The 24,395-nt window shown below is 47.9% G+C and overlaps 2 protein-coding genes across 6 annotated transcripts; both read right to left on the bottom strand.

Annotated features, from left to right (window-relative positions):
• Window positions 1-1,243: 1,243 nt before the first annotated feature.
• TBC1D25 (TBC1 domain family member 25) lies at window positions 1,244-15,328 on the bottom strand. 2 transcript variants are annotated; one of them, XM_082718029.1, is made up of 6 exons: window positions 14,958-15,328; window positions 13,264-13,373; window positions 12,179-12,333; window positions 3,447-3,574; window positions 3,124-3,312; window positions 1,244-2,842 (listed from the first exon to the last, which is right to left on the bottom strand). In XM_082718029.1, exons 1-6 carry the CDS (start codon window positions 15,303-15,305, stop codon window positions 1,484-1,486), a joined length of 2,289 nt encoding a protein of 762 aa, XP_082574155.1. In that variant the 5' UTR covers window positions 15,306-15,328; the 3' UTR covers window positions 1,244-1,483. The 2 variants fall into 2 exon arrangements, with proteins under 2 accessions (XP_082574155.1, XP_082574156.1); XM_082718030.1 differs by lacking the exon at window positions 14,958-15,328 and adding an exon at window positions 14,505-14,534.
• A 2,165-nt stretch (window positions 15,329-17,493) lies between these two features.
• On the bottom strand, window positions 17,494-23,950 carry EBP (EBP cholestenol delta-isomerase). 4 transcript variants are annotated; one of them, XM_082718101.1, is made up of 6 exons: window positions 23,802-23,950; window positions 23,468-23,514; window positions 22,574-22,892; window positions 20,156-20,192; window positions 19,886-20,016; window positions 17,494-19,278 (listed from the first exon to the last, which is right to left on the bottom strand). In XM_082718101.1, the coding sequence occupies exons 3-6, from the start codon at window positions 22,872-22,874 to the stop codon at window positions 19,055-19,057; spliced, it is 693 nt and encodes a 230-aa protein (XP_082574227.1). In that variant the 5' UTR covers window positions 22,875-22,892; window positions 23,468-23,514; window positions 23,802-23,950; the 3' UTR covers window positions 17,494-19,054. The 4 variants fall into 4 exon arrangements, with proteins under 4 accessions (XP_082574227.1, XP_082574229.1, XP_082574228.1 ...); XM_082718103.1 differs by lacking the exon at window positions 23,468-23,514 and adding an exon at window positions 23,233-23,467 and having other exon boundaries at window positions 23,802-23,947; XM_082718102.1 differs by lacking the exon at window positions 23,468-23,514 and having other exon boundaries at window positions 23,802-23,940.
• Between the last annotated feature and the right edge of the window lie 445 nt (window positions 23,951-24,395).

Genomic DNA, 24,395 nt, shown 5'->3' on the forward strand with positions numbered 1-24,395 from the left:
AGCCAGACCATAACCTGAACGAGCCCAGTTACCTACCCATCATCTGCTGTGTCCATGTGGAGGACAGCACCTGGTCCACGAAAAAATCCACCTTCTGAGACAGTAAGTGGGGAAGAGGGTCTTCTTTTGATCATTACCTTCCCCATAAGTAGGTGACTTCTTTTAGCCCCTGAGTTTTATCAGTGCTTGATTTGTGTGCCAACATAAATGGGATAGAGAAGGCTAAGGAATGGTTTCTGTTGCTAACATGGTTAAGACAGGCCCTCATGGGGTTCCTAGGCACCTGGGTCATTGGGCATCTACCTTCAGCTCAGGTCATGATCCCAGGGTCCTAGGATTGAGCCCCACATCGAGCTCCCTGCTCAGTGGGAAGCATGTTTCTCCCTCTCCCTCTGCCCCTGCTTGTGTTCCCTCTCTTGCTGTGTCTCTCTCTGTTAAATAAATTTTAAAAATCTTAAAAAAAAAAAGGCCCTCAAGAGCTACAAACCCAATCTAGGACTTAGAGCCCTAGGCATGGCAAGGCCACTGTCCCTCAAGCTGGTCCCAAAGCAAGTGATAAGAAATGCCTCAGACCCTGCCCAGGACTGCCAGCATTACTGCATAAGACTCACAGGGGAGGGCGCCTGGGTGGCTCAGTGGGTTAAACCTCTGTCTTCGGCTCAGGTCATGATCTCAGGGTCCTGGGATCGAGGCCTGCATCAGGCTCTCTGCTCAGCAGGAAGCCTGCTTCCCTCTCTCTCTCTCTGCCTGCCTCTCCATCTACTTGTGATTTCTCTCTGTCAAATAAATAAATTAAAAAATCTAAAAAAAAAAAAAAAAAAAAGAAGACTCACAGGGGAGGGTCTGGATCCTAAAAATGGTGACATGCAGAACAGCAGAAGTGGTGGCCCAACATCACTAAGTAGCCTGTCTGTGTAATGAGACTTGCTCTTTTGGAGTCACAAACTCCCTCTCTCATGCCTCATTTGGGGGCCTGTCCTGAAAATGTATGTTTATAGCCATAATTCAGACCCTTACCAGCAGGCAGATATACCACAAAACAGCCTTGGGCCTCCCCCAAGCAGTCTTCAACCTGGGCTCACCTAGAACCAGTTCTTGGCACCCACTCTCCTGCCACTGGGGAAGCAGGGGCCACCCTCCACCAAATGAGGTGTTTCCACTCCATCAGGTCAGGAGCCCCTGGGGACCCCATCTATAATAAAAACCAGAGAGAGGGTAGAGAAATACACAGACCACAGTGACCTTTGTGTGTGCAAAGTACAGTTGTTAAAAACAATACAACATAAACTGAGAAAGGAGGCTGTGGCCTCCATGGGGCAGTGCCAAGACACAGCCCCACACTCTCAGACCTGGGGAGAAGGGGCCCTGCCCTCCAACAGGTCTAGGGCTGGCAGGCAGGGAGCTGGGGGTCTCATGTATAGGCCCCCATGGTAAAGAACAGAGATCTGGTGGTGGGACTTATGGTGGCCTGGAAGGAGCCTGATCAAGATGGGGCTGTGGCCTCGGCCCCCTCCTCGGAGTCCCACACCTCTGACTGTAGGTAATCAGCAAAGAGAGCCTTGGCCCGGCGCAGGACACGCCCCAGGTGGTGTTTCCGCACAAGGCGGTCAAAGTGCATGGCCAGCTCGTTGTAATCTAGCCCGTTGCGCATGATGTGGTCACGATGCTCCAGCAGGATAGCAAGGCAGAGGAAGAGCATAAATGGGTTCCCTCGGCCAAATTCCTGGGGCGGGGGCAAGCCCAGTGGGGGTGGGGGTGGCAGGGATTTCCCAGGTTCTTGTGGGGAGCCCAACTCTGGCATCAAGGGGGATCCTGCAGCCACATCACCGGCGGGAGAGGCCTCTTGGGTGGATGGCGGAGATGAGGAGGAAGGGGAATCAGGGCGGGAAGAGGAGGAGAGTGGGTCTGAGGAGTTCAACAAGGGCTCAGAGAGGGACTTGGAGCTGATGAGGGCAGCTGGGTGGGGAAGCTGGACCAGAGGGTCCCTCCTGGAGCCCGTGTTATCCCTGAGTTGCTGGAGGTCATCCAGACTGGCTTGTCTCAGGAGACGCCCCCCGCCACCAGGCCCCTGGCTGGTTGTGACCAAATGGTCAACAGCATCGTCGAAAGCACCGCCTCCTCCCCCGGCAGGCCTCAGCATGTGCCTCTGTCGCACGGGCCGCCCCCTGTGGCCACTGAAGCCAGTGTCTGCCACCTGGCTGGGGGGTCCGACAAGCTCTACCTCATGTTCAGGAGGATCGGGGGGCAGCGAACTCCAGGTGACCTCGAGCATGCGGAGGGCATCATCAAAGGCGAACTCGCGCTTGAGTTCAAGCAGCAACCAGCGGTAACAGAAGAACAGGTCGTCGGCCCCGGCTTCTTGTAGGTACTGGTAGAAGTCAGGGTCAGCATGTCGCAGTAGCAGCTTGAGGTGGGCAAACTTGGTGGCCATGGCGCGGCCATCGGGATGAAAGTTTGCAGCCAGGCGCTTCATGATGCCACAAAAGCAGACGAAGGCATGGCCTTCGTGGTCCATGACGGCGAGGATGGGCGAGGCGAGGTCGCTCATGCCCTGGCAGTAGGACACCTGCGGGTGCGTGACGGCGTAGGTGGTGAGTAGGTCGTGCAGCGCCCGCAGGTGTGGGCCGTCCTCAGGTCCCGCATAGTAGGGGTGGGCCCGGTCTGTCCGCAGCACATCCTTGAGGACTGTGCTGCGGATGAATTCCAAGTCCTCGGGGCTCGCTCGCTGTGCCCACTCGCTCTTGAGCTGCTCATACTCGCGACTCTTGCGTTTCATGTAGTCCATCCGCTCACGGCCTGTCAGCCCATCTGGGTAAACGTTCAGCAGGTACCGCCACACCACCTGGCCAGGGACAACAGGGAGAAGGCTGAGACGTGACAAATGAGCCACCACCTCCTGGTAGAGGCCCCAACCCTGCTGCCTCGGGGCCTTGGGGCCTTTGTCTTCCCTTGAAGAGTAGGCCTTCCCACCTCTGCCTCCCAGGCCCTCCCGAGGGAGGGCTGGCTGCCCTGGAACAGCTCCACTCCATACCACCCCATGACAGCAAGGTCCGCTGTGTGTGTCTCGTGAGTTAGTCACAACTGTGGGAGTGACAGATCTGATGAGTGACCGAGGCGGCTCACCTTTCGCAGGGAAGGCTCAACACCGCCATGATAGATCCGCAGGCGCAGCTCCTCAGGGCGCGAGAGCTGGCCCTCATGGTTCAGGTAGGTGTGGAACTCGGCATCGCTCAGGGGAGGCTTGAAGGGCTTGATGTCTTCCCCATATGACCAGCTTAGCACCTGCTGGACCTTAGACAAGGTGCGGCCCACCTGTGAAGGAGGGAGAAAGGCCACCAGTCAGCTGGGCAGGCTACGGGCAGGTGCCAGCCAGCATGCTCAGAACCAGGGGTACCACCTGGGCCTGCCCTCCCCCTGCAGCTGGCCACAGGGGTCCCTGAAACCACCTGAGAGAGGATGGACTGCGTGAAGGGCAGGGCAGCTGTCGTCAGTGATGACCTTTTCTCAGCCAGGAGCACATCGGAGCCAATGACATCCTTGGGGCTGATTATGTCCCAGTCTTCCAGCAGAGGGCCTAGGCACACAGAATGACAGGATACCAGAATGGGTGCAAGAGGGCCACACCTCAGGGCTGGGTTCCTCTCCTAACAAAGCTAGGACACTCACGGAGCAGTGAATGATTCCCGCCCTCTCTTCCCATGTCATCTAAATCAGGTAAAATATAAAACCGTGAATAATTCTTTTTTGGTAACTGTCCCACAAAACAGCTCAGCAGACTCTAAGCAGTATTTTAGTGGGATAAAGTAATAGTTACTGAGCACTTACTACGTGCCAAGCACTGTGACAAGGGATTCACTTTATGCCAGGAAGTGTTCTGAGCCCTTTGCAAGTATGGACTCATTTAATATTAACATCCTTCCCCTAAGTTGGGCACTATTATTATTATTATTTTTTTAAAAGATTTTATTTATTTATTTGACAGAGAGATCACAAATAGGCAGAGAGACAGACAGAGAGAGAGATGAGGAGAAGCAGGCTCCCTGCTGAGCAGAGAGCCCTATGCGGGACACGATCCCAGGCCCCTGGGATCATGACCTGAGCCGAAGGCAGAGGCCCAACGCACTGAGCCACCCAGGCGCCCCAGGCACTATTATTTTTTAAAAATATTTTATTTATTTGAGAGAGTTGCAAGCATGAATGGGGTGGGGAGGGACTGAGGGAGAGGGAGAAGCAGACTCCCCTCTGCGCAGGGAGCCTGATGCGGGGCTTGACTCCAAGACCCTGAGATCATGACCTGAGCTGAAGGCAGGTACTTAACCAACTGAGCCACCCAGGCACCCAGTACTATTATTACTCTTACTATTATTATTATTATTATTATTTTAAAGATTCTTATCTCTGAGTAACTGTCACACCCAACACGGGGCATAAACTCACAACCCCAATATCAAGAGTCACATGCTCCACTGACTGAGCCAGCCAGGCGCCCCCAGTTAGGCACTATTATTAACACCATTCTTTCCATAAGGAAATAGGCACAGTCAATATGAGTCAATATGAGATAGTTGCCTTCAGCATCAAAGCTGGTAAGTGAAAGAACTAAATTTGAAGCCCAGGCCCAAAGCTCAAGAGCCCAAACTCTTAGTCTTATATTCACGCTAGTCTCCATCCCACAACTGGTACAGATTACCATCATCATTCTCATTTCCTGGTAACAAAAAAGGTTGTCCCACCTGTCCCACCCCACCTGTGATGTATGGTTGAAGTGGCAGTGGCCACATGAAGAGAAGTTCGAGAGACTTAAGAGATGTCAGCCCTGGGGCCCCAGAGCTGCCAAACTGACAACAGCAATGCCCAGTGGATTTCAAACTCTACTGTATGAAACAAATCAACCTGGACTTGTTTAGGCCATTGTCACTGCAGCCAATGCTGTCCCTAAGCAGCCTGTCCATGGGATCCACCGTACCTTCTCCCATAGCAGTGAGGGAGGAGTAAACCCTAGGACATATTTGAATGTCACTGCCTCCCCTTGGGTGTCTCATAGAGCACTGAGCGCCTCTGGAGTCCAGAAGGAGAGCTCAAGGTTCACTCTGTATGCGACCTCCTCCTCTGATCCTCTATCTGTTCATTTGCTTGAGCCAGAAACCTGTGAGACATCCTTGCTACCTCCCACTCTCTCAAATCCCAGGGCCAAACTCACTAAGCCCTGGGGATTCCATATGCATAACGTATTTCAATTCCACCTCTCCTCTCCTCTCTGCCTTGTCAGCTATCTCAGTCACCACATCTCTCACCTGAAACTGCCTCTTTGCTTCTCTCCACTCTCCCAACAGCTGCCAGAGTAGTACTTGGGAAACAAAGTATGAAAACACTTAACGGGCAAAAGGAAGACAGTCAAACTAATGGTCTGAGAAGAACCCGTTCAAGGTACAGAGCTAGAGCTTGATGATTTGAGTGACAATGTAGAGAGACCTGGAGGACAAGTCCTGGAGACTTAAGATGCAAGTAGTTTGGTTCCTCAATTCTAGAAGCAAGAAGACAGTGGCTTGCCACGCCCATGGAGCATTGGGAAGAAAGCCTTGAGATGCGAGGGCCCCCACCCAGCCAAGATAGTACGCATCTATCAGGGCGAAGAAAAGACATTTTTGGTCACTGCAGTACATCCGACATGGCCATGCACTTTGTTGGAGAACAAGAAGTTCTCTAAGCAAATGACTACCGAATGACTACCAGAGCTTCAAGTGGGGGAAGGCGAAAGGGAGGGTAAATGGCAACAGTCCCCAAGTTTTTAATATGTATAATTAAACATGAAATGACAAAGGTACCATGATATGTGAGATTCCTGAAACATAAGTGATGTACTATAAAGAAAATATGATAGCCTGGAATTTAAAAAGAAATTTCCATCTATCAGGGCGCCTGGGTGGCTCAGTGGGTTAAAGCCTCTGCCTTCGGCTCAGGTCATGATCCCAGGGTCCTGGGATCGAGCCCCGCGTGGGGCTCTCTGCTCTGTGGGGCCTGCTAACTCCTCTCTCTCTCTCTCTCTCTGCCTGCCTCTCTGCCTACTTGTGATCTCTGTCTGTCAAATAAATAAATAAAATCTTAAAAAAAAATAAAAATAATAAAAAAAATTTCCATCTATCTATCTATCTATCTATCTACAAATAAAAAGAAATTACCTAACCAAAGTGCAGAAGTTAAAGGTTAGGGATCAGAGTGAAAAATATGAATTAAAAGTGTTTCAAAGCTTCCATTTCAAGGGCCTGGGAGGGGGGAGAGACTGCAAGGAGAAAGATTTCACTGTCAATTGCTTAAGGAAACATAAATCCTGGTATAGGGTTTTTGTGAGAGACATACCTAAAACTAAGTGACAAAGAAAGGCTGGAAGTTGAAGAAACCTAAAGGTATTCCTGGCAAACACCAACAAACAGAAAGCGAGCACAGCCATGTGAATGTCAGGAAGAGCACTGCTGAAGGCCAGAAGTATTACAGGAAAAGACATTCTACATTGATTAAAAAAAGAAAGAACCCATGAATAGAATGGCAAAGGATTTCTACAAGCACAAACATCCAGTGGCAGTGCCTGATCTGAACTGCCATAAGACTATACATAGTCTTTATATAACCTACAAAGTGTGAATGAGTACACATTTCCCTGGAGAAGCATCCAAATGTTTCATTATGGGGTGCTGTCCCAGGCCCTGCTTGTGCTATTACGTAATAGATGCTGTGTGTACTACATTTTCTGATAAAACTGTCAAACTTCCCAAACCCTAAATTAATATATAAATTCTGTGCAATGCCAATCAGAAATCTAATGGGGTTTTTCCGGAACTGGATAAAAATTATTTTAAGGATCATATGGAAGAATTCACATTTAAGAACAGTTAAGAAAAAGAAGAGCCAAGAAAAAGAACAGTGGGAGGATGGCAATGCTTGCCTTATTAAAATTAACCACACAACCACTGTGATAAAAATATGGTGTTAGCACAGCAATAGACAAATAGAGCCAACTGGTGGAATGCGGTAAACAGCCCAGAAATAAATGCCAAGTACACATGGGAACTCAGTATATGATAAAAGTGTCATTTCAAATCAGTGTAAACATGGTGGTTCTTTAATAAATGATGCTGGCATAACTGACAGTTTATCTGGCATTTTTTTTTAAAGATTTTATTTATTTATTTGACAGAGAGAGATCACAAGTAGATGGAGAGGCAGGCAGAGAGAGAGAGAGAGAGAAAAGCAGGCTCTCTGCTGAGCAGAGAGCCCGATGTGGGACTCGATCCCAGGACCCTGAGATCATGACCTGAGCCGAAGGCAGCGGCTTAACCCACTGAGCCACCCAGGCGCCCCTATCTGGCATTTTTTTAAAAGAACCAGGTGTACTTATTATAATGTTCACAGAGTAGAGATTTAAATGTAAAAAAAAAAAGAAAATAACAAGCACCTTAGAAGAAAACATAGAATATTTCTATAAGCTTGGGGATGGGGAAGATGTTCCAAAGTAAGGGGAGATACTCAGAAATCATAAAGGAAGAGATAGGTATTATGTATAAGACTGCATACAAATTTTAGTTTTCAGTAGGACAAAAAAAGACACTGTAAGCAAAGCCATAAAACAAAAGATAACCTGGGAAAAAATATTTGCAGTCCATATGACAGAAAGAGGATTCATATCACAACTGCACAAATTGGTGGAAGGCCTTAGGCTTGCTAATCTTCCTTTTGTAGAGGTGGCAGAAACAGACTTCTTTTTTTTTTTTTTAAAGATTTTTATTTATTTATTTGACAGAGAGAAATCACAAGTAGATGGAGAGGCAGGCAGAGAGAGAGAGGGAAGCAGGATCTCTGCTGAGCAGAGAGCCCGATGCGGGACTCGATCCCAGGACTCTGAGATCATGACCTTAGCCGAAGGCAGCGGCTTAACCCACTGAGCCACCCAGGCGCCCCAGAAACAGACTTCTTACCGGAAAGACGGACTGGCCTTCCAAGTTGTCACAACATGCTTGTTGCTTTCACAGTCATGAACATGGTCACAAGAACGTCATTAATAATATTTCTAATAAGAGCCCCATCTATTGGATACTTATAAACATACAGTTTGAGACCATTCGTGTCAAACACATACCATTTGTATATGTGTACAAACAGAAATATACTTATGTTTATATGTGGATAAATATGTGTGTATGTGTATGAATAAGTAAAGGAGCTGCAAAATTACACATCAAGCTAATCAAAGTGGTTCCTGCAAGGCAAAAGGGTAGGGGATCAAGATTAGGCACAGTGTGGGGAACCTGGGTGGCTCAGTCTGTTAAGCGTCTGCCTTTGGCTCAGTTCATGATCCCAGAGTCCTGGGATCAAGCCCTGTATCAGGTCCCCTGCTCAGTGGGAAGCCTGCTTCTCCCACTCCCACTGCCCCTGCTTGTGCTCCCTCTCTCACAGTGTTACTGTCAAATAAATAAGATCTTAGAAAAAAATAACAAAGAGATCAACTGTAAGAAGACCAGGAATGCAGAAACAGGTCTGTTTACCAAATGCAGGAATGTGGTAAAGGAGACAACAGTAGGAAAAGAATGGACTCATCAATAACTGAAAAGTTGATTCTCTAAACAAAAAAAATGTTTAAATGTCTTTTTGCCAAATTGAGAAGGGTCCGTCTCTCTGCTTTATTTGCATCTCTCTCAGTTCTTTTTACTTATTTAATTTTTTTTAAGATTTTATTTATTTATTTGTAAGAGAGAGAGAGTGAGAGCGAGCACAGGCAGACAGAGTGGAAGGCAGAGTCAGAGGGAGAAACAGGCTCCCTGCGGAGCAATGAGCCCGATGTGGGACTCGATCCCAGGACGCTGGGATCATGACCTGAGCCGAAGGCAGCTGCTTAACCAACTGAGCCACCCAGGCGTCCCTGCAGTCCTCTCAGTTCTTATGCAGCTGGGGTTTTCTTCATGTTTATTAGCTGTGTAGATTTGATTTCTTTTTTTTTTTAATTTATTTGACAGACAGAGATCACAAGTAGGCAGAGAGGCAGGCAGAAAGAGAGGAAGGAAAGCAGGCTCCCTGCTGAACAGAGAGGCTGACACGGGGCTCGATCCCAGGACCCTGGGATCACGACCTGAGCCAAAAGCAGAGGCTTTAACCCACTGAGCCACCCAGGCGCCCCGCAGGTTTGATTTCTTTACTGAAACAGTGCTTCTGTGTCTATTTTGCAGGTGAGGAAACCAAAGCTTCAGGAACTAGTTAAGTGATTGAGCTAAGCACCCAGGGCTAATCTGGCAGAAGTTCCTGTCTCTGGCTACCTGCTCTGCCTTTGCCTTTTGTCCCTCTCCCCATTTCTGTCACGATCTTTCTCCCTGACTCCAGTTTTTCTGTCCCTCTCTCCACCTCTTGCTCTTTTTCTCAAGGCTGCCAATCTTAACAAGCCTACGATTTCACAGAATCAAATGGTTAAAAGCAAGGAATCTGGAGCTAGTTTGGCCACCACCTGGGTTCAAATCCTACTCTTGCACTTACTGTCTGTGTGACATGCACAAGTCCTGTTCCCCTCTCTGAGCCTTGGTTTCCTCAACTATAACATAGGAATGACTGTCATGCCTACCCTGTAAGGTTGTTTTGACAATCAAATGAATAAATATCATGTGTGTAGAATGGTTCTAAGTGTTCAACACATGTTAGCTATTTATATGTTACTAGGACATCCATAAAAAACCTCAGTCATCCCAAATGGGTATGTGAATTTCCTGAGACAGGGCATCATGTCTTTCACTCCACAACTTTTTATTTTATTTTATTATTTATTTTTAAAGATTTTATTATTTTTGTTAAAGATTTTATTTATTTACTTGACAGACAGAGATCATAAGTAGGCAGAGAGGCAGGTGGAGAGAGAGGAGGAAGCAAGCTCCCCGCCAAGCAGAAAGCCTGATGTGGGGCTCAATCTCAGGACCCTGAGATCATGGCCTAAGCTGAAGGCAGAGGCTTTAGCCCACTGAGCCACCCAGGCTCCCCCCAAGATCTTATTATTTTTAAAAGATTTATTTATTCATTTTAGAGAAAGAGAGACAGAGACAGTGGAGGGAGGGACAGAGGGAGAGAACCTCCCAGCACTCTCCCCACTGAATATGGAGATGGACGTTGGGCTCTATCCCATGACCCATGAGACCATCACCAGAGCTGAAACCAAAAGCTGGATGCTCAACTGACTGAGCCACGCAGATGCCCCAAGATTTTTTTTGTTTGAGAGAGAGAGAGAGAGAGGGAGAGAGAGAGCAAGCATGAACAGGGCGAGGGGCAGAGGAAGAGGGAGAAGCAGACTCCTCGCTGAGTGCAGAGCCCAAGGCAGGGCTTGATCTTAGGAACCACAAGATCATAACCTGAGCCAAAGGCAGAGGCTTAACTGAGCCACCCAGGAGCCCCCAAAATTTTACTTTAAAAAAACGTCAAGGGTGCCTGGGTGGCTCAGTTGGTTAAACATCTGCCTTCAGCTCTGGTCATGATCCCAGGGTGCTGGGATGGAGCCCCATATTGGGGTCTCTCCTCAGTGAGAAGCCTGTTTCTCTCTCTCCCTCTGCCTGTTGCTCTCCCTGCTTATGCTTTCTCTCTCTGTTGAATGAATAAATAAATTTCAAATCTACAATAAAGTTAAAAAGATGATTTCATTGAATACCCATACATCCTTCAACTAGCTTGCCTAACTATTCACATTTTTCGCCACACTTGCTTCATCTTGCTCTCTCTGTATAGATACATATTATTTTTTAAAAAGATTTATTTACTTATTTCAGAGAGAGAGAGAGAGAGAGCATGCGAACAGACAGAGGAGCAGAGGGAGAGAGAATGCTTGAGCAGACTGCCCACAGATCGTAAAGCCTGACGTGAGGCTTGACCACAGGACCCTGAGATCATGACCTGAGCTGAAGTCAAGAGCTGGCCACTTAACTGACCAAGCCACCCAGGTGCCCAAATACATACTACTTTTTGCTGAATTATTTGCAGACATCATGACACTTTACCCCTTAATACTCAACTGTGTTTTTCCTGAGAACAAGGGGATCTTCCTTCAATAACTGTGATATCATTACCATACCCACGACATTTAACACTGACAATATTATCATCTAATATATGGTTTGTAATCAAATTTTTGGGCCCATGTCTTAATTTATCTGTGTGCTCCCAGGGACCAACACAGGTAAGAGTCAGGGAACAAATATGAGAAGAGAGGAAGTGGCTGAGAATCAAGGGAACAATGAATGAGTGAGCATGAGTGCAAACAAATGATTATGAGCGCAGGATGAATGAATGAATGAATACAACCATCATTATTATAATCAGCATTGTATAGTTATGTGTTATTAATAACGGAAACATACAATACTACATTTCTATTGTTATGCTGCATTATATAATTATACCCTATATTACTAGATTATATAATAGTAAATCTAATACGATAAATTGTTAGAGCTAATACTGTTTTAATATATTTATTTATTTATTTTAAAGGTTTTATTTATTTATTTGACAGAGAGAGATCATAAGCAGGCAGAGAGGCAGGCAGAGAGAGAGGAGGAAGCAGGCTCCCTGTCGAGCAGAGAGCCCAATGCAGGGCTCGACCCCAGGACCCTGGGACCATGACCTGAGCTGAAGGCAGAGGCTTTAACCCACTGAGCCACCCAGGAGCCCCTAATATTTTTATTTTAGAGAGAGTTGGGGGGAGAGGTAAAGGGAGAGGGGCAGGGAGAGAAACAGAGACAGACAGACAGAGAATCTCAAGCAGATTCTGCAGGGAGCACAGAGCCCTACATGGGGCTCAATCTCACAACCCTGAAATCATGACCTGAGCTGAAACCAAGAGTTGGATGCTCAACCGACTGAGACACCCAGGTGCCCCTAGAGCTAATATTTTTTGAACATTCATTATGCAGCCATGTATCATTCCAGGGATTTTACATGAATTTCCCTGTTTAATCCTCATCATGGCCCCAAGATACTATTATTTCTACTTTACAGGTAAAGAAATTGGGGCCCAGTGGCCAAGCCAGGATATGGACCTCAGACACCTTTTTCCTCTCAAGCCTACTGTGAGGGAGTGTACTGCAAGGGGTGGAGTGATCCCATGGGGGGAAAGGGTGGGTCCCAGAGCAGGGCCCCCAGGGCTCTGCCAGGTACTCACTGTCCTCGGTGGGCCGAATGTCTACCCGCAGCTGCAAGTAAGGTTTGGAGGCAGTGGCGAAGGCTGTGCTGAGGTCCCAGTCAGACAGGAGTGAGAGGTAAGTTTCCTGCCCCAGCCGATCCCGGCCCAGGTAGCTGATGCCAAAGTTCTTCTTCCTGGACAGAGGAAGTGTGGCAGCTCTCAAGTGCTCCCAGTGCCATGGAGGCCCCAGGGACAGTTTCCATGAAAAGCCAGGGAAGGCAGAGATGATGTAGAACAACTCTCTACTATGTGTTGGGTACAGTGGAAAGGATTTTGGGCTGTCTGAGGTCAGACAGTGTACCTCTGCTTTGTTACACAAACACAGAAACAGATACACACCCGCTGGTATCTAGAGAGCACACTGAAAGCTTAAAATGTTGGCCCCCTCTAGGGAGGGTGACAGAGTAGTTGAGGGATAGAAGAGGGAATAAAACAGCTTTCTTACTGCATAAAAAAATAAAGCAAGCTGTGTGTTATTTTTCACAGCAAAAAATGTTTACCCAATAAAGTCAACAACTAAGAATTTGTTCTTCAGATATACTTGAACAACTTTGTGATGAAGAATGTTGTTTAACTATTGTAACCATGGAAACATCCCAAGTAGACATCACTTTTATACTCTCTGAATTTGTTACCATGTGCTTGTATTCCTCCAAAATAACAACCACAACAAAATAACCATCACACCTGTCCCCAAGAGACACCACTTTTTATCTATCAGGTCAGCAAATTTTCCAATGTTTTCTAGTAACCAGTGTTTCTTAGGGAAAGAGGCATTTTATATGCTGCTGGGGAGATTATAAATTGGCAAAAACCTAGCTGAAGAGCATTTTAGAAATAGCTGTTGAAATTTTAAAAAGCACACACCCTTTAGTCCAGCAATACCACCGCTAGGAATTTAGCCTATGACTAGATTTCCCCAAATACTCTAGGATATGCAAATGTGGCAGTTCACTGTGGGATTATCTGTAATAATGAAACAAACAAACAACGACAAAAAAGCCAAACAACCACTGTTGAAGTGAGTGGCCCCATGGTCGGTCCCCCAGCATCCCATAACTCACCCATTCAAATCAAAGGCTCGGATGAGGATGTGCTGTAATACATCAAGCGAGGTGATCTGGGGGTCGACGGCGAAAGAGCGGAACTCAGGTGACAAAAAGCTCTCACACTTCTGGGGAGATAAGACACAGAGTGGGCCATCAGGGGCCACATCACCACACTGAAGCAGGCAGAGTGACGGATAGGAGGCAAGGTCAGACAAGTTGTGGGCAGGGGCACATGGAAGCAAGAGTTCTGGGTCATTGGTTTTTGCTCTGAGTGAGGGGTAAGACTTGGAGGGTTCTGTGCAGAGGAGGTATGTGATCTGACTTAGGATTTAACAGGATCCTTCCAGCTGCTCTTAAGAGAACAGGCTGTGGGGGGTAAGGGAGAAAACAGCAGTCCAGTGAGAAGGAGGCTATTGCAATGGTCCAAGCACCCAATTCTTCCTCTTTGTTCCAATGGTTGTCAGGATCACCAAGTCCAGTCTGGCTCCCATTAAATCAATACTCAATGCTGCATCAATTTAGCACATCTACTTATGATACTTCCCTGCCTAAATCTCTTCAGAGGCGACCCCAGGGTCCCCAAAAGGTGGGCCTATAGGACGCTGGCCAGCCTCTCTTCAGTCAGCTTTTTTGAACTTTACACTCTGGTGCTACCAAACTGCTGGAAGTTACTTTGAACACATCCTGGCTCTGGGACTTTGCTTGTGCTGATCCCCCGTCTGGAAAGTCCTTCCCACTTTCTTCCAACTGGCTCACCCAGAGCTCAGGTATGATCTCTTTTCTGAATTCCCAAACCTCTACCTTAGGAGCTTCCTGTATTACCCTGAGGTGACCTGTTTACTTCTTTCCAGAATCTACTTTCTCACCAACACCAGTGCCACCACCCTAGTCTGAGCCACCATCACCACTTGCTAGAGCAATGGCAACAGCTTTCTTAGAACACGTGCCAGAGGCCCTTCCCAATCTGCTTCTCTTTTACCTCATTGTTTTACCCCCTACCCACTCCTGCCCTTGCTCTCTTGCTCCAGCAATATGGGAACCTAAGGGAACATGCCAGGCTCATCCCCACCTCCCAGCCTTTGCCCTTGCTCTTCTCTCTGCTTCCACTATTCCTCCGATACACATACGGAGTAGGTGTATCTTTTTTACCTGGGTCTCTGCCCCTTCAATACCTTTCTGGGGACTTCCTGCTACAACCCTGGCTAAAGGAACTCCCTAGTTCAAAAGCTTTTTCGTTATCTCCTTACGACATTCACCAGAGTCCAAAGCATCTCATTGATTTAGCTGTCTTCCCGATAAGCACGTCCGCTCATCCCGGGTGAGATTGTAAATGTGCACATAGGTACATGTCTCTACATGTTAATTGACTTCAGCACCTCCTTTTCAGACACCAACAGCCCCCCCTCAACTATTTAAGGCCCCTCCTCCAGCCCTATGGCCCCTCCTCTCTACCCATGATCTCCACCTATCCATTCCTCAGGCCACTACCCCTCCATTTTCAGTCCCCAAGTCCTCAGGGCCTGCCCAGCATTTCTAGGTCCAGCCCCCACTCCCCCACCCCTGTCCCCAACACTATCACTCTGCCCTCAAGCTTCGCCCCTCAGGTTAACACCCCAAATCTCGGGTCCCGCCCTCCGGCCTGAGAGAATCACCGCCTTCCCCTCCCCTGGGCACCCCAGGAGGGCCGGCCGACCAACTGTCAGCCTCACCTTGACTCGGACCCGTACCACCTCTCGCTCCTCCTCCTCAGCCGCCGCCGCTTGGGCTCCCCCGCCAGGTGGGGGCGCTCCAGAGCCGACCAAATCCGAGGCTCCAGAGGCCGACGCCATCCCGCCGCCACCCACCTCGGGGCGACGGTTGACCGTTGCCCCCCACCTCTGTGCGCACTCCACAGTTCGGGCGCCCGCGGCCCCACCTTGTGGCCCGGCGCAGGCGCAGAGGGCGCTGTGAGACCCTGCCCCCCCGCTGCCCCTCCCACCAGGCACAGGGTGGAGATAGCCTCTGCGCACGCGCTTAAAATGCTGTTGCCAGGTGTCCCGCCCCCAGAAGCCGCGCATTGTGCCTCACTTCCAACAGTGCGCAGGCGCATACTGAGGTCCCGCCTCTCTTCGCCAGCGGTTTGGTTGTCTGGGCAGCTTAATTCCAGATTCACCTACGTGTTACAGTGACGATCTACTCAGGCGAGAGAAGTGGGCAGGGAAAGAATCTGCCGTGCAATGACGTCAGGCCCCACCTCCCGCCTGGAGTTGCCTCCTGCCTCGCCTTTAAAGATGATGTCATCTATTTCAAAAACTTGTGGCCCTTGCTTCAAATGAGTCTGCTGAATGGAAAAATAAGACCTTTTCCAGAATCTTTTTTTTTTTTAAAGATTTTATTTATTTGTCAGAGACAGAGGGAGAGAGAGCGAGCGAGCACAGGCAGACAGAGAGGCAGGCAGAGGCAGAGGGAGAAGCAGGCTCTCTGCCGAGCAAGGAGCCTGATGTGGGACTCGATCCCAGGACCCTGGGATCATGACCTGAGCCGAAGGCAGCTGCTTAACCAACTGAGCCACCCAGGCGTCCCTCCAGAATCTTTTAAAAATAGTTTACATGGGGTGCCTGGGTGGGTTAAGCCTCTGCCTTCGGCTCAGGTCATGATCTCAGGGTTCTGGGATCGAGCCCTACATTGGCCTCTTTGCTCATCAGGGAGCGCACCCCCCCCCCCGGCCTACGTGTGATCTCTGTCAAATAAATAAAATCTCCACAAAAAAGTTTCCATGTACATATATGACTTTTGCAGTTTGTCTCCATATATATATATGATTCTATTTATTTGAGAGAGAGAGGAGAGAGAGTGTGCACAAGCCAGGGAAGGGGCAAACAAAGAGGGAAAAGGGGATTCCCTCCTGAGCAGGGAGCCCTATGTGGGGCTCCATCCCAGAACCCCAGATCAGGACCTGAGCTGAAGGCAGATGCTTAACTGACTGAGCCACCCAGGCACCCTCGCATGATGTATTTCAATAAATAATTTACTAAAAAATTCATTTTTATGCTCTCTGGAGGTCCTAGCTTTTTAAGTTTGCCTTCATTTTATTTGATCCTTGCAAGACGTTGAGGTCAGTCCTGTCATTAAACAATGTATGTCTACTAAATATCAGCGGATTGAACACACTTTAGACTCCTCAAATCACCAAATACATGAAGAAATTCTTCTCACTTCACTGAATATCCATCTGGTTTGGACAAAATCAGACTGCCCTTACAAACGTAATTCCTAACAAAGGAGTCCTGTAAGATGCCTGGACTTCAGTTATTGTTGCAGTATTGTATGAATGCTACTCTTAACATTTTTTAAAAAAGATTCTATTTATTTGACAGAGATCACAAGTAGGCAGAGAGGCAGAAGCAGGCTCCCTGCTGAGCAGAGAGCCCGACATGGGGCTCGATCTGAAGGCTTTAACCTACTGAGCCACCCAGGCGCCCTTTATTTTTTAGAGAGAGAGTGATAGAGTACGAGCTGGGGTGGAGGGGTGGTGGGGGGTGGTGGGAAGCGGACTTCCTACTGAGCAGGAAGCCCAACTCAGGGTGTGACCCCTGGACCCTGGGGTCATGATCCCAGCAGACACTTAACCAACTGAACCACCCAGGAGATCCTATTTTGGTATCTTTTAAAGTAATTGTTTCCTCGGTATTATTATTACATGGATGTCAATTTTTTTTTTTTAAAGATTTTATTTATTTATTTGACAGAGAGATTACAAGTAGGCAGAGAGGCAGGCAAAGAGAGAGAGGAGGAAGCAGGCTCCCTGCTGAGCGGAGAGCCCGATGTGGGATTCGATCCCAGGACCCTGAGATCATGACCTGAGCCGAAGGCAGCGGCTTAACCCACTGAGCCACCCAGGCACCCTGGATGTCAATTTTTGAGAAGGTACAAATACTGGAGAATTTTTTTTTTGTAAGCCAGAGGATTTTCGGCATTTTTCTTCTGATCCATGTGCTTGAGTAATTAACACTTCTTATGGGTCCGCTGGATTTTCTGAAGGAAATTAGGAATTTGAGAGTCTGTTTCTCATTACAATTATCACAGGGTGGGATGAGCAAAACACTAGCCTGGATTCTGGAGTTCAATCCCGATGGCAGCACTGGAGCCCAGGTTTTAAATGGGGATATAATGTGGTCAGATGTCTGTCTTGGTTGTGGAGAGGGCCTTGGCTGGAAAGACTGCTTACTGGAAGCAAGGTGATAAAAAAGGAGGTCCTTGTCATAGTCCTGGGGAGAACTTTCTCTTTCATTTATTTATTCTTCCACTCAACAAATACAAAGTGTATGCCAGGTGCTCTACATATATTAATTCATTTAATCTGCATAAAAATCCAATGAGGTAGGTACCCTTATGAGAATTTTACATGTGAGAGCACTGAAGGTCAAGGAGAAACACACTCAAGATCAAAGGGATAGTAAGTGGCACGGAGAGTTAAATGCAATGGCCAGAAGGTGGCTGTGCTCGGCTTTGGCTTTAACAGCCAGGCATTTCTCCAAATCTATACTGTAGGCTTGAGCAGAACCAGGATTTGAACTGAAGTCCTGTTCTGCTCAGGTCACCAGGAGCCAGTCTACAGGTATCCGCAGTTTTTTTCATTCTTTGTCATCTCCTCAAAGTTCCTCAAGTACCCATCTGTTTTATGACTCAAGGTCTATGAGGTTAATGACAGACTGTGGGAGGAGTGATGGGGGTGGGTCTATAGGGTGAGAGGTTATTCGTGGGATGAATGATGAGAATCTGTGGATACATGATAGGTGATCTGAAGGATGATAGGATGTGGGGTGAGTGATAGAAGATCTGTGGGTTAACTGGGGACCTGTGGGGTATGAGGTAACAAATTCTGCAAGGCAAGTTATGGGGGTTTGTAATATAAGTAATGACAGCCTATGGGGTAAATGATAGGGGATTTGTGGGGTGACTTGAGAGGGTCTGTGCTATCTATGATGGGGAGGGTCTACGGGGTGAGTTGTGGGGTTATAGGGTATATGACTAGAGGTCTGCTGGGTAAGTTATGGGGTATGTGAAGTGAGTGATGGGTCTTGTGAGTTTTTGCGGTCCCTAGGGTGAGTGATGGGGATCTTAAGGGTACTGATGGGTGTCTTTGGAGTGACTAATGGGGGGAGTCTGAGGTGAGTGAAGGAAGATCTGTGAAGTTACTGATGGGGTGTCTATGGGGCACCTGATCAGGAGACACGAGGTTGAATAAATTGAAGAACTTCTAGATTTGGAAAGTTCTACAAAAAATGAGAAAGTGTGCTCTGGAAAGAACATCAAGGGTGTGAATGGATGATCACTTCTTAAGAGAGATAATGGGTGCCTCATGGATCTAATTAGTCATCATGGGACTCTGTGGGGTCAGTGATAGGGGGTTTGTTAGGTTATAGATTGGAAGCCTAAGTGATGATGACAGAGGGGGGTCTATGGCTGAGAGAACGGTAGTCCTTGAAATGAGTGAGGGAGGGGCTTGTGGGGTCAGTCACAGGACATCTCTGGGGTTAGTAATTAAAGATCTCTCAGTATTAGGGTCAAGATCTTTTATTTCCTGATTTTAAAAACTGCCACCATCATGGCCCTCCTAGTTTCTTCTGTACCTTTGTCCCAGTGGCTCCTGGCTGTAGATCCACACAGCTCCTTTCTTGCCCCTGCCTCTGGCCCTTCTGGTGCTTACCCATCAACCCGAGTTTGACAGATTAATTTGCTTTGTCCCTCCAACCTGCAGGACTGGACTCTTCTTCCTGGTGGAGGGTTCCTCATCAGCCAGTGTTCAAGCCCAGCCTACTACTTATTAGTTCAGCTTGCTCTTGGCTTTTGTGGTTTTGGTGTCCAGCATGCTCTGGGCATGAGCAAGCTTCTTTACAGAATCGAGCACAAGGATTCCAGGCAGCACCAGCCACAGGCCGTTCAAGAAGACAAAGTAAAACCAGAAGTAGAGTGGGTGGCCCAGCTCCCCATGCTGGAATCCATCCCGCTGCTCTGTTAGGAAATAGAGCACATCCCCATAGATCTGACCTGTGGGAGGTAAGAGGGGAAGAGGAAACCCAGTCAGGAGGAAAAGCTATTCCAAGGCATCTTCTAAGTCATCATTCAAGGTCTCAGAGCTGATTCTCAAATTTAGAGAGCTAAGAAATCTGAAAACATATGGCTGAAAATTTGAGGAATTAGAAAAGTGAGAATTCCAGAAATCAGAAGCTGAGAATTTCTCAACTCAGGAGAGTTCTTATCTCCAGAATTTAAGGAAGCTCAAAATACCTTTAATTCAAGACAGTGCAGGATTCCAGAACTAAAGAAAGCCAGCAGTGTAAGAACACAAGAGGACTGAATGCCCAGATGAAGGGAGCTCAGAATCCTAACCCTGGAGGATCCAGGGGCTTCCTGCCACCTCATGTAACCTTCACAGGAGACACTGTGATGAAAGAGGAGGAGGAGGAAATGACCCTTTCCCACCTGAGAACACAGACTGAGAGGGTCATGGCTGTTCCAGAACCTCAGGATGATGTCATTCAGCCTGACTCAGCCCTGGGTGGACACAACTGAGAGGTGCTCTGTGTAGGGATCCCCCTGTGTCTGCAGATCCCCCATCATCCCCTCTAGGACCCAGTGTGGGCCCCCTCCTCACCTACAGAGACCACGAGCTGTAAGACAAAGCGGAGGGGCTGCTGGCGGAGAAAGGCGATCACCACCCATAGGCTGAGTGGTCCCCAAAGGCAAGCTGTGATGGTCTCCATGCATATCGTGAAGTTGTCACTCCTGTGGGAGGAGAAAGGATTGGGGAGCAGTGGCATCATTGTGCTGTACCCACAGGGTAATGCTGTACCCATTAGTGCTCCCCGACTCACCACCACCCCCAAATCAATGCAGGGCTCCCTTGATGGAGGCAAACACTTACAGGATATATCGGCTGTCTCCCTTGGCATACTCCTTCCCTGAAGAAGGTAAGAGACATACATGAAGAATAAAGGCAAGAAAAGGAATTCAGATGTATGAGTTGAGGGCCCATGTAAGGTGGGCTTCATAACCTCTCCATGCCTCAGTTTCCTCATCTGAGAAATGGGGTAGCTGTTTGGATTCTAGAGTGAACATATGTATACAAGATAATGTGTGCAACCTGACCCAGAACAGTAAGTAACGCTGTGACTGTCTGGTATCCAATAAATGCGGAATAGAAGAAAGGAAGTCTAGGAGATGGGGTGAGTGAAGTAGCCAGTGAGTATAAGAGAAAGAGAGAGAGAGCATGCATGAGTGAGCAAGCAAGCACAAAGGTGAACAGATGAGCGAATCAAGGAATGAGCAGAGAATTAATAAGAAAAAAACAGACCACTCAATGTAAAAATAGACAGGAGACAAGAAAAGGTTCTTTAGAAAACAGGATTCCAAAATGGTCAATAAACATATGAAATGTGTTCAAACTTCATTAATTACTAAGAAAAAGCAAATTAAAACCATAATGAGTATCACTTGCAGCCACTATGACTAAAACTAAAGAAACACCTGACCATCCAAGTGTTGGCGAGGATGTGGAGGAATTAGAACTCCCATATGCTGCTGGTGGGAAAATAAAATGGTATAGCCATTTTTAAAAACAGTTTGGCAGTTTTTTCATAAAGTTAAACACACATTTACCAATCTTCTCTTCCATATTTACCCAAGAGAAACAAAGGCGGATCTTCACACAGACTTGTGTTAGATCCAAGTGTTATGTAAGAATAGCAGTTTTATGGGTGCCTGGGTGGTTCAGTTGGTCAAGCATCTGCCTTTTGCTTAGGTCATGAACCTGGAGTCCTGGGATTGAGTTCTGCATCGGGCTCCCTGCTCAGTGAAAAGTCTGTTTCTCCCTCTCCCTCTGCCCCTACCCCCTGCTCGTGCACTGGTGCTCTCTAATAAATAAATAAAATCTTTGAAAAAAACATAGCATAAAAATAATTTATTCATGAGGCCCAAAAGGAATATTATTTATAATAGCAAAAGACTGGGGCCACCTGGGTGGCTCAGTCATTGAGTTCTACCTTCACCTCAGGTCATGATCTCAGGGTCCTGAGATTGAGCCCTGTGTTGGGCTCCCTGCTCAGTTGGGAGTCTGCTTCTCCCTCTCCCGCTGCTTGTTCTCTCTCTCTTTCTCTCTCAAATAAATAAAATCTTCTTTTTATTTTGTTATTTTTATTTATTTATTTGACACAGAGAGAGAGATCACAAATAGCAAGAGAGGCAGGCAGAGAGAGAGGGAGAAGCAAGCTCCCCACCAAGCAGAGAGCCCAATGTGGGGCTCGATCCCAGGACCCTGAGACTATGATCCAAGCCGAAGGCAGAGGCTCAACACACTGAGCCACCCAGTATCCCCCAAATCTTTTTTTTTAATTTGTTCATTTGCCAGGGAGAGAGATCATAAGGAGGCAGAGAGGCAGGCGGGGGGGGGCAGGCTCCCCGCTGAGCAGAGAGCCCATTGTGGGGCTCGATCCTAGGACCCCAAGACCACGACCTGAGCCAAAGGCAGAGGCTTAACCCACTGAGCGACCCAGGTGCCCCTTAAATAAATAAAAATGATTAAAAAAAAAGATTGGAGGGCAATACCCTAAAATACTGGCCAAGTCAAATAATTCTGTAACATCCATGCTTTAAAAGCTTTTTATGAACTGATAAGGAGTGACCACATTGAAAAAAAGCAAAGTTCAGAGGTGTATATACCATATTACCATTTGCACAGAAGGGAAAAAAAGCGATGATGATGATGATGAAGGGCAGTTATGGCATCTACTGTCTGCCAACAGAGTTCTTAAAATCTTTTTTCAAGATTTATTTATTTATCTGAAAGAGAGAGCGTGTGTACAGGAGCAGGAGGGGCAGTGGGAGAGGGAGGTAATCTCAAATGGACTCCACGCTGAGTCCAGGGCTCGATCTCATGACCTGAGCTGAAAGCAAGAGCCAGATGCTTAACCGACTGTGCCACCCAGGCACCCCTGCTAGCACTGTTCTAAGTGACTTACATATTTTTGGGTTTTACCATCCCTCTTTTACAAATAGCAAACTGAGGCTTATCTGTATAATTCTGTGTAAGTAAGCCCTGGAAAAAAGCATATGCAATTATTAACATTGGTTAATAATTACAGAAACTTGGTGGACAGAAGGTAGATTTTCACTGCACACCTCTTTAAATGTTTTTTTTTTTGACCCATATGAACAGATACTCAACAAAAAAGTTGAATATATTTTTTAAATAAATTAATGTTAGAGTTGGTGGGTAGATAAATATCTAAGCCAATCCCTGCCCAGAAAATTTCCTCCCACAGCACTCAAAGAACTCAGGACTCACAGAGTTGGGATAAGAAAGCTTGGTCTCCAAGAAGGTCTTCGTGGTAGAGGCTGAACCAGCCCTCAATCACCATGTGAATGAACCCACACACTGCAAACCAGCACAGGGATAGTCGCCGCCAAGTCCCCAGTGGGACGACTGCAGCACGACCTGACAACAGCCATGTGGTCACAACCAAGACCCCAGAGACGGAGAAGAGGCCCGCAAGGAGATGCCAAGTGGGGCAGTCATTAGGCACAAAGTTGTCCAGCCTCAGGTGCCGAGGCCAGTATGGGTGCAAGGGGCTGGCGTTGGTGGTCATGTCTTTGCAGGCTGATGGCTGTATGTGGGCAAGTAGAAAGGAGAAAAAAAAAAGAGAAAAACCTGAGCAAACAGAAAGCACAGAATGAGATCATAAAATCAAACCCAAATAATTTATTATCACAAGAAGTGTAAATGGACTAAAATTATCAGTTAACAGACTGGATTAAAAATAGCCTAATTATATGCTGTTTTAAAATCCCAACTATAAGGCTGTTCCAGTCCTCCAAAAGAGTCCCATGACGTGAAAGACACAGGAACCGGGTCAGGTTCTAGCCCTCATTGGTCACAGTCTGGTGGGCGGACAGAAAAAAACAGACTAGGTCCCAGCTCTCACTGGTCACGCCCTGGGGACGTACAAGGGCCGGGTGTGGTCCCTTCCTCAAGGGTCGTAGTTGGCTGAGGGAGACACAGCGACCAGGCTGGGTTCCACTGCAAGGGTCAGGGTCTAGCAACTTTCAACAGGAAGCTATTCCCTCTCCCACTGTCCTGGAATCCGCAGGACAGAAGAGAGAAAACTAATCCGAACTACAACGTCAGGTTCAGTGTGTGCAAAGCCAGACCCTTCCTGAAATCGTGCATAACGCCACTAACCTGCAAGAGAAAGAGGAAAGCGGAAGGCAGGAGTCTTGGGCGCAGTTCTAAACAGGAAAACGAAGGTGAAATACGGACCACCAATTAGAAATAGAAGCCTCTGGTCTAGCTGCCCAATGAGAAGGCAGATCTTCTGCCGTCCCGGCAACCGCGCCGTAGCTGGGGGTCTTGCGCAGGCGCGTAGGGTGGGCGATGGGTGTCCGTGCGTCGGACCCGGGCTGGGGGTGGTGGGGGGAGAGGGAGGGAGGAAGGGTCTAGCGCGGGCGTCGAGGGCCGGCTGTTTAGCAGTTGAGAGCTAGGGGATGGAGTGGCAGGTCGGGCGGAGGAAACTCACCCAGCGGCGTGGTCGCGGCGGCCTCGCTCACAGACTCCGGGGTCTCTCTAGGCTAGCTCTCTGGCTGCGGACAAACCCTTCGTTCCGACTTGTCCCCTCACAGGTTCCTCACCTTACGGAGCTGGCCAATGGAGGGGCTGCGAAGGCGGCCAGCACCGCCCCTAACCAATAGGAGCTCTCTGTGTGCCGCCGGCCCCGCCCCCATGCGTGGTGCCATTTTCGCTGTTGGTTGAGACCCAGTCAGGAGTTGCGGGAAGGCTGGGACCCGCCAAGGTTCGTGGGCGTCCGCAGGGAGCCCTAGCTTCAATTTCCCTAGTCGGTTGTCAGTCAGTCGTATCAGAAACTGGGTGTTTTATCCTTATCTGCTGTTGAGTCAGCATTGCTCTGTGTTCGCTCACCTTTGCCCTCGTTTTTTAGGGACATCAATCAATGAGTTCCCAATCCTAATGCCCGAACCGGCGAGGAAACTTAATACGACAGCAGATCACATCTTGTACGTTGTGCCTCTGCCCTCTCCTTGGGCGCTCAGAACTCCTCAACGATCATCTCCACTTCTGACTTAAGTCAGAACCAGTCAAAACCCGGGCTCCCCAG

Source organism: Mustela nivalis (assembly GCF_964662115.1).
Source record: "Mustela nivalis genome assembly, chromosome: X".
NCBI classification, from domain to species: domain Eukaryota; kingdom Metazoa; phylum Chordata; class Mammalia; order Carnivora; family Mustelidae; genus Mustela; species Mustela nivalis.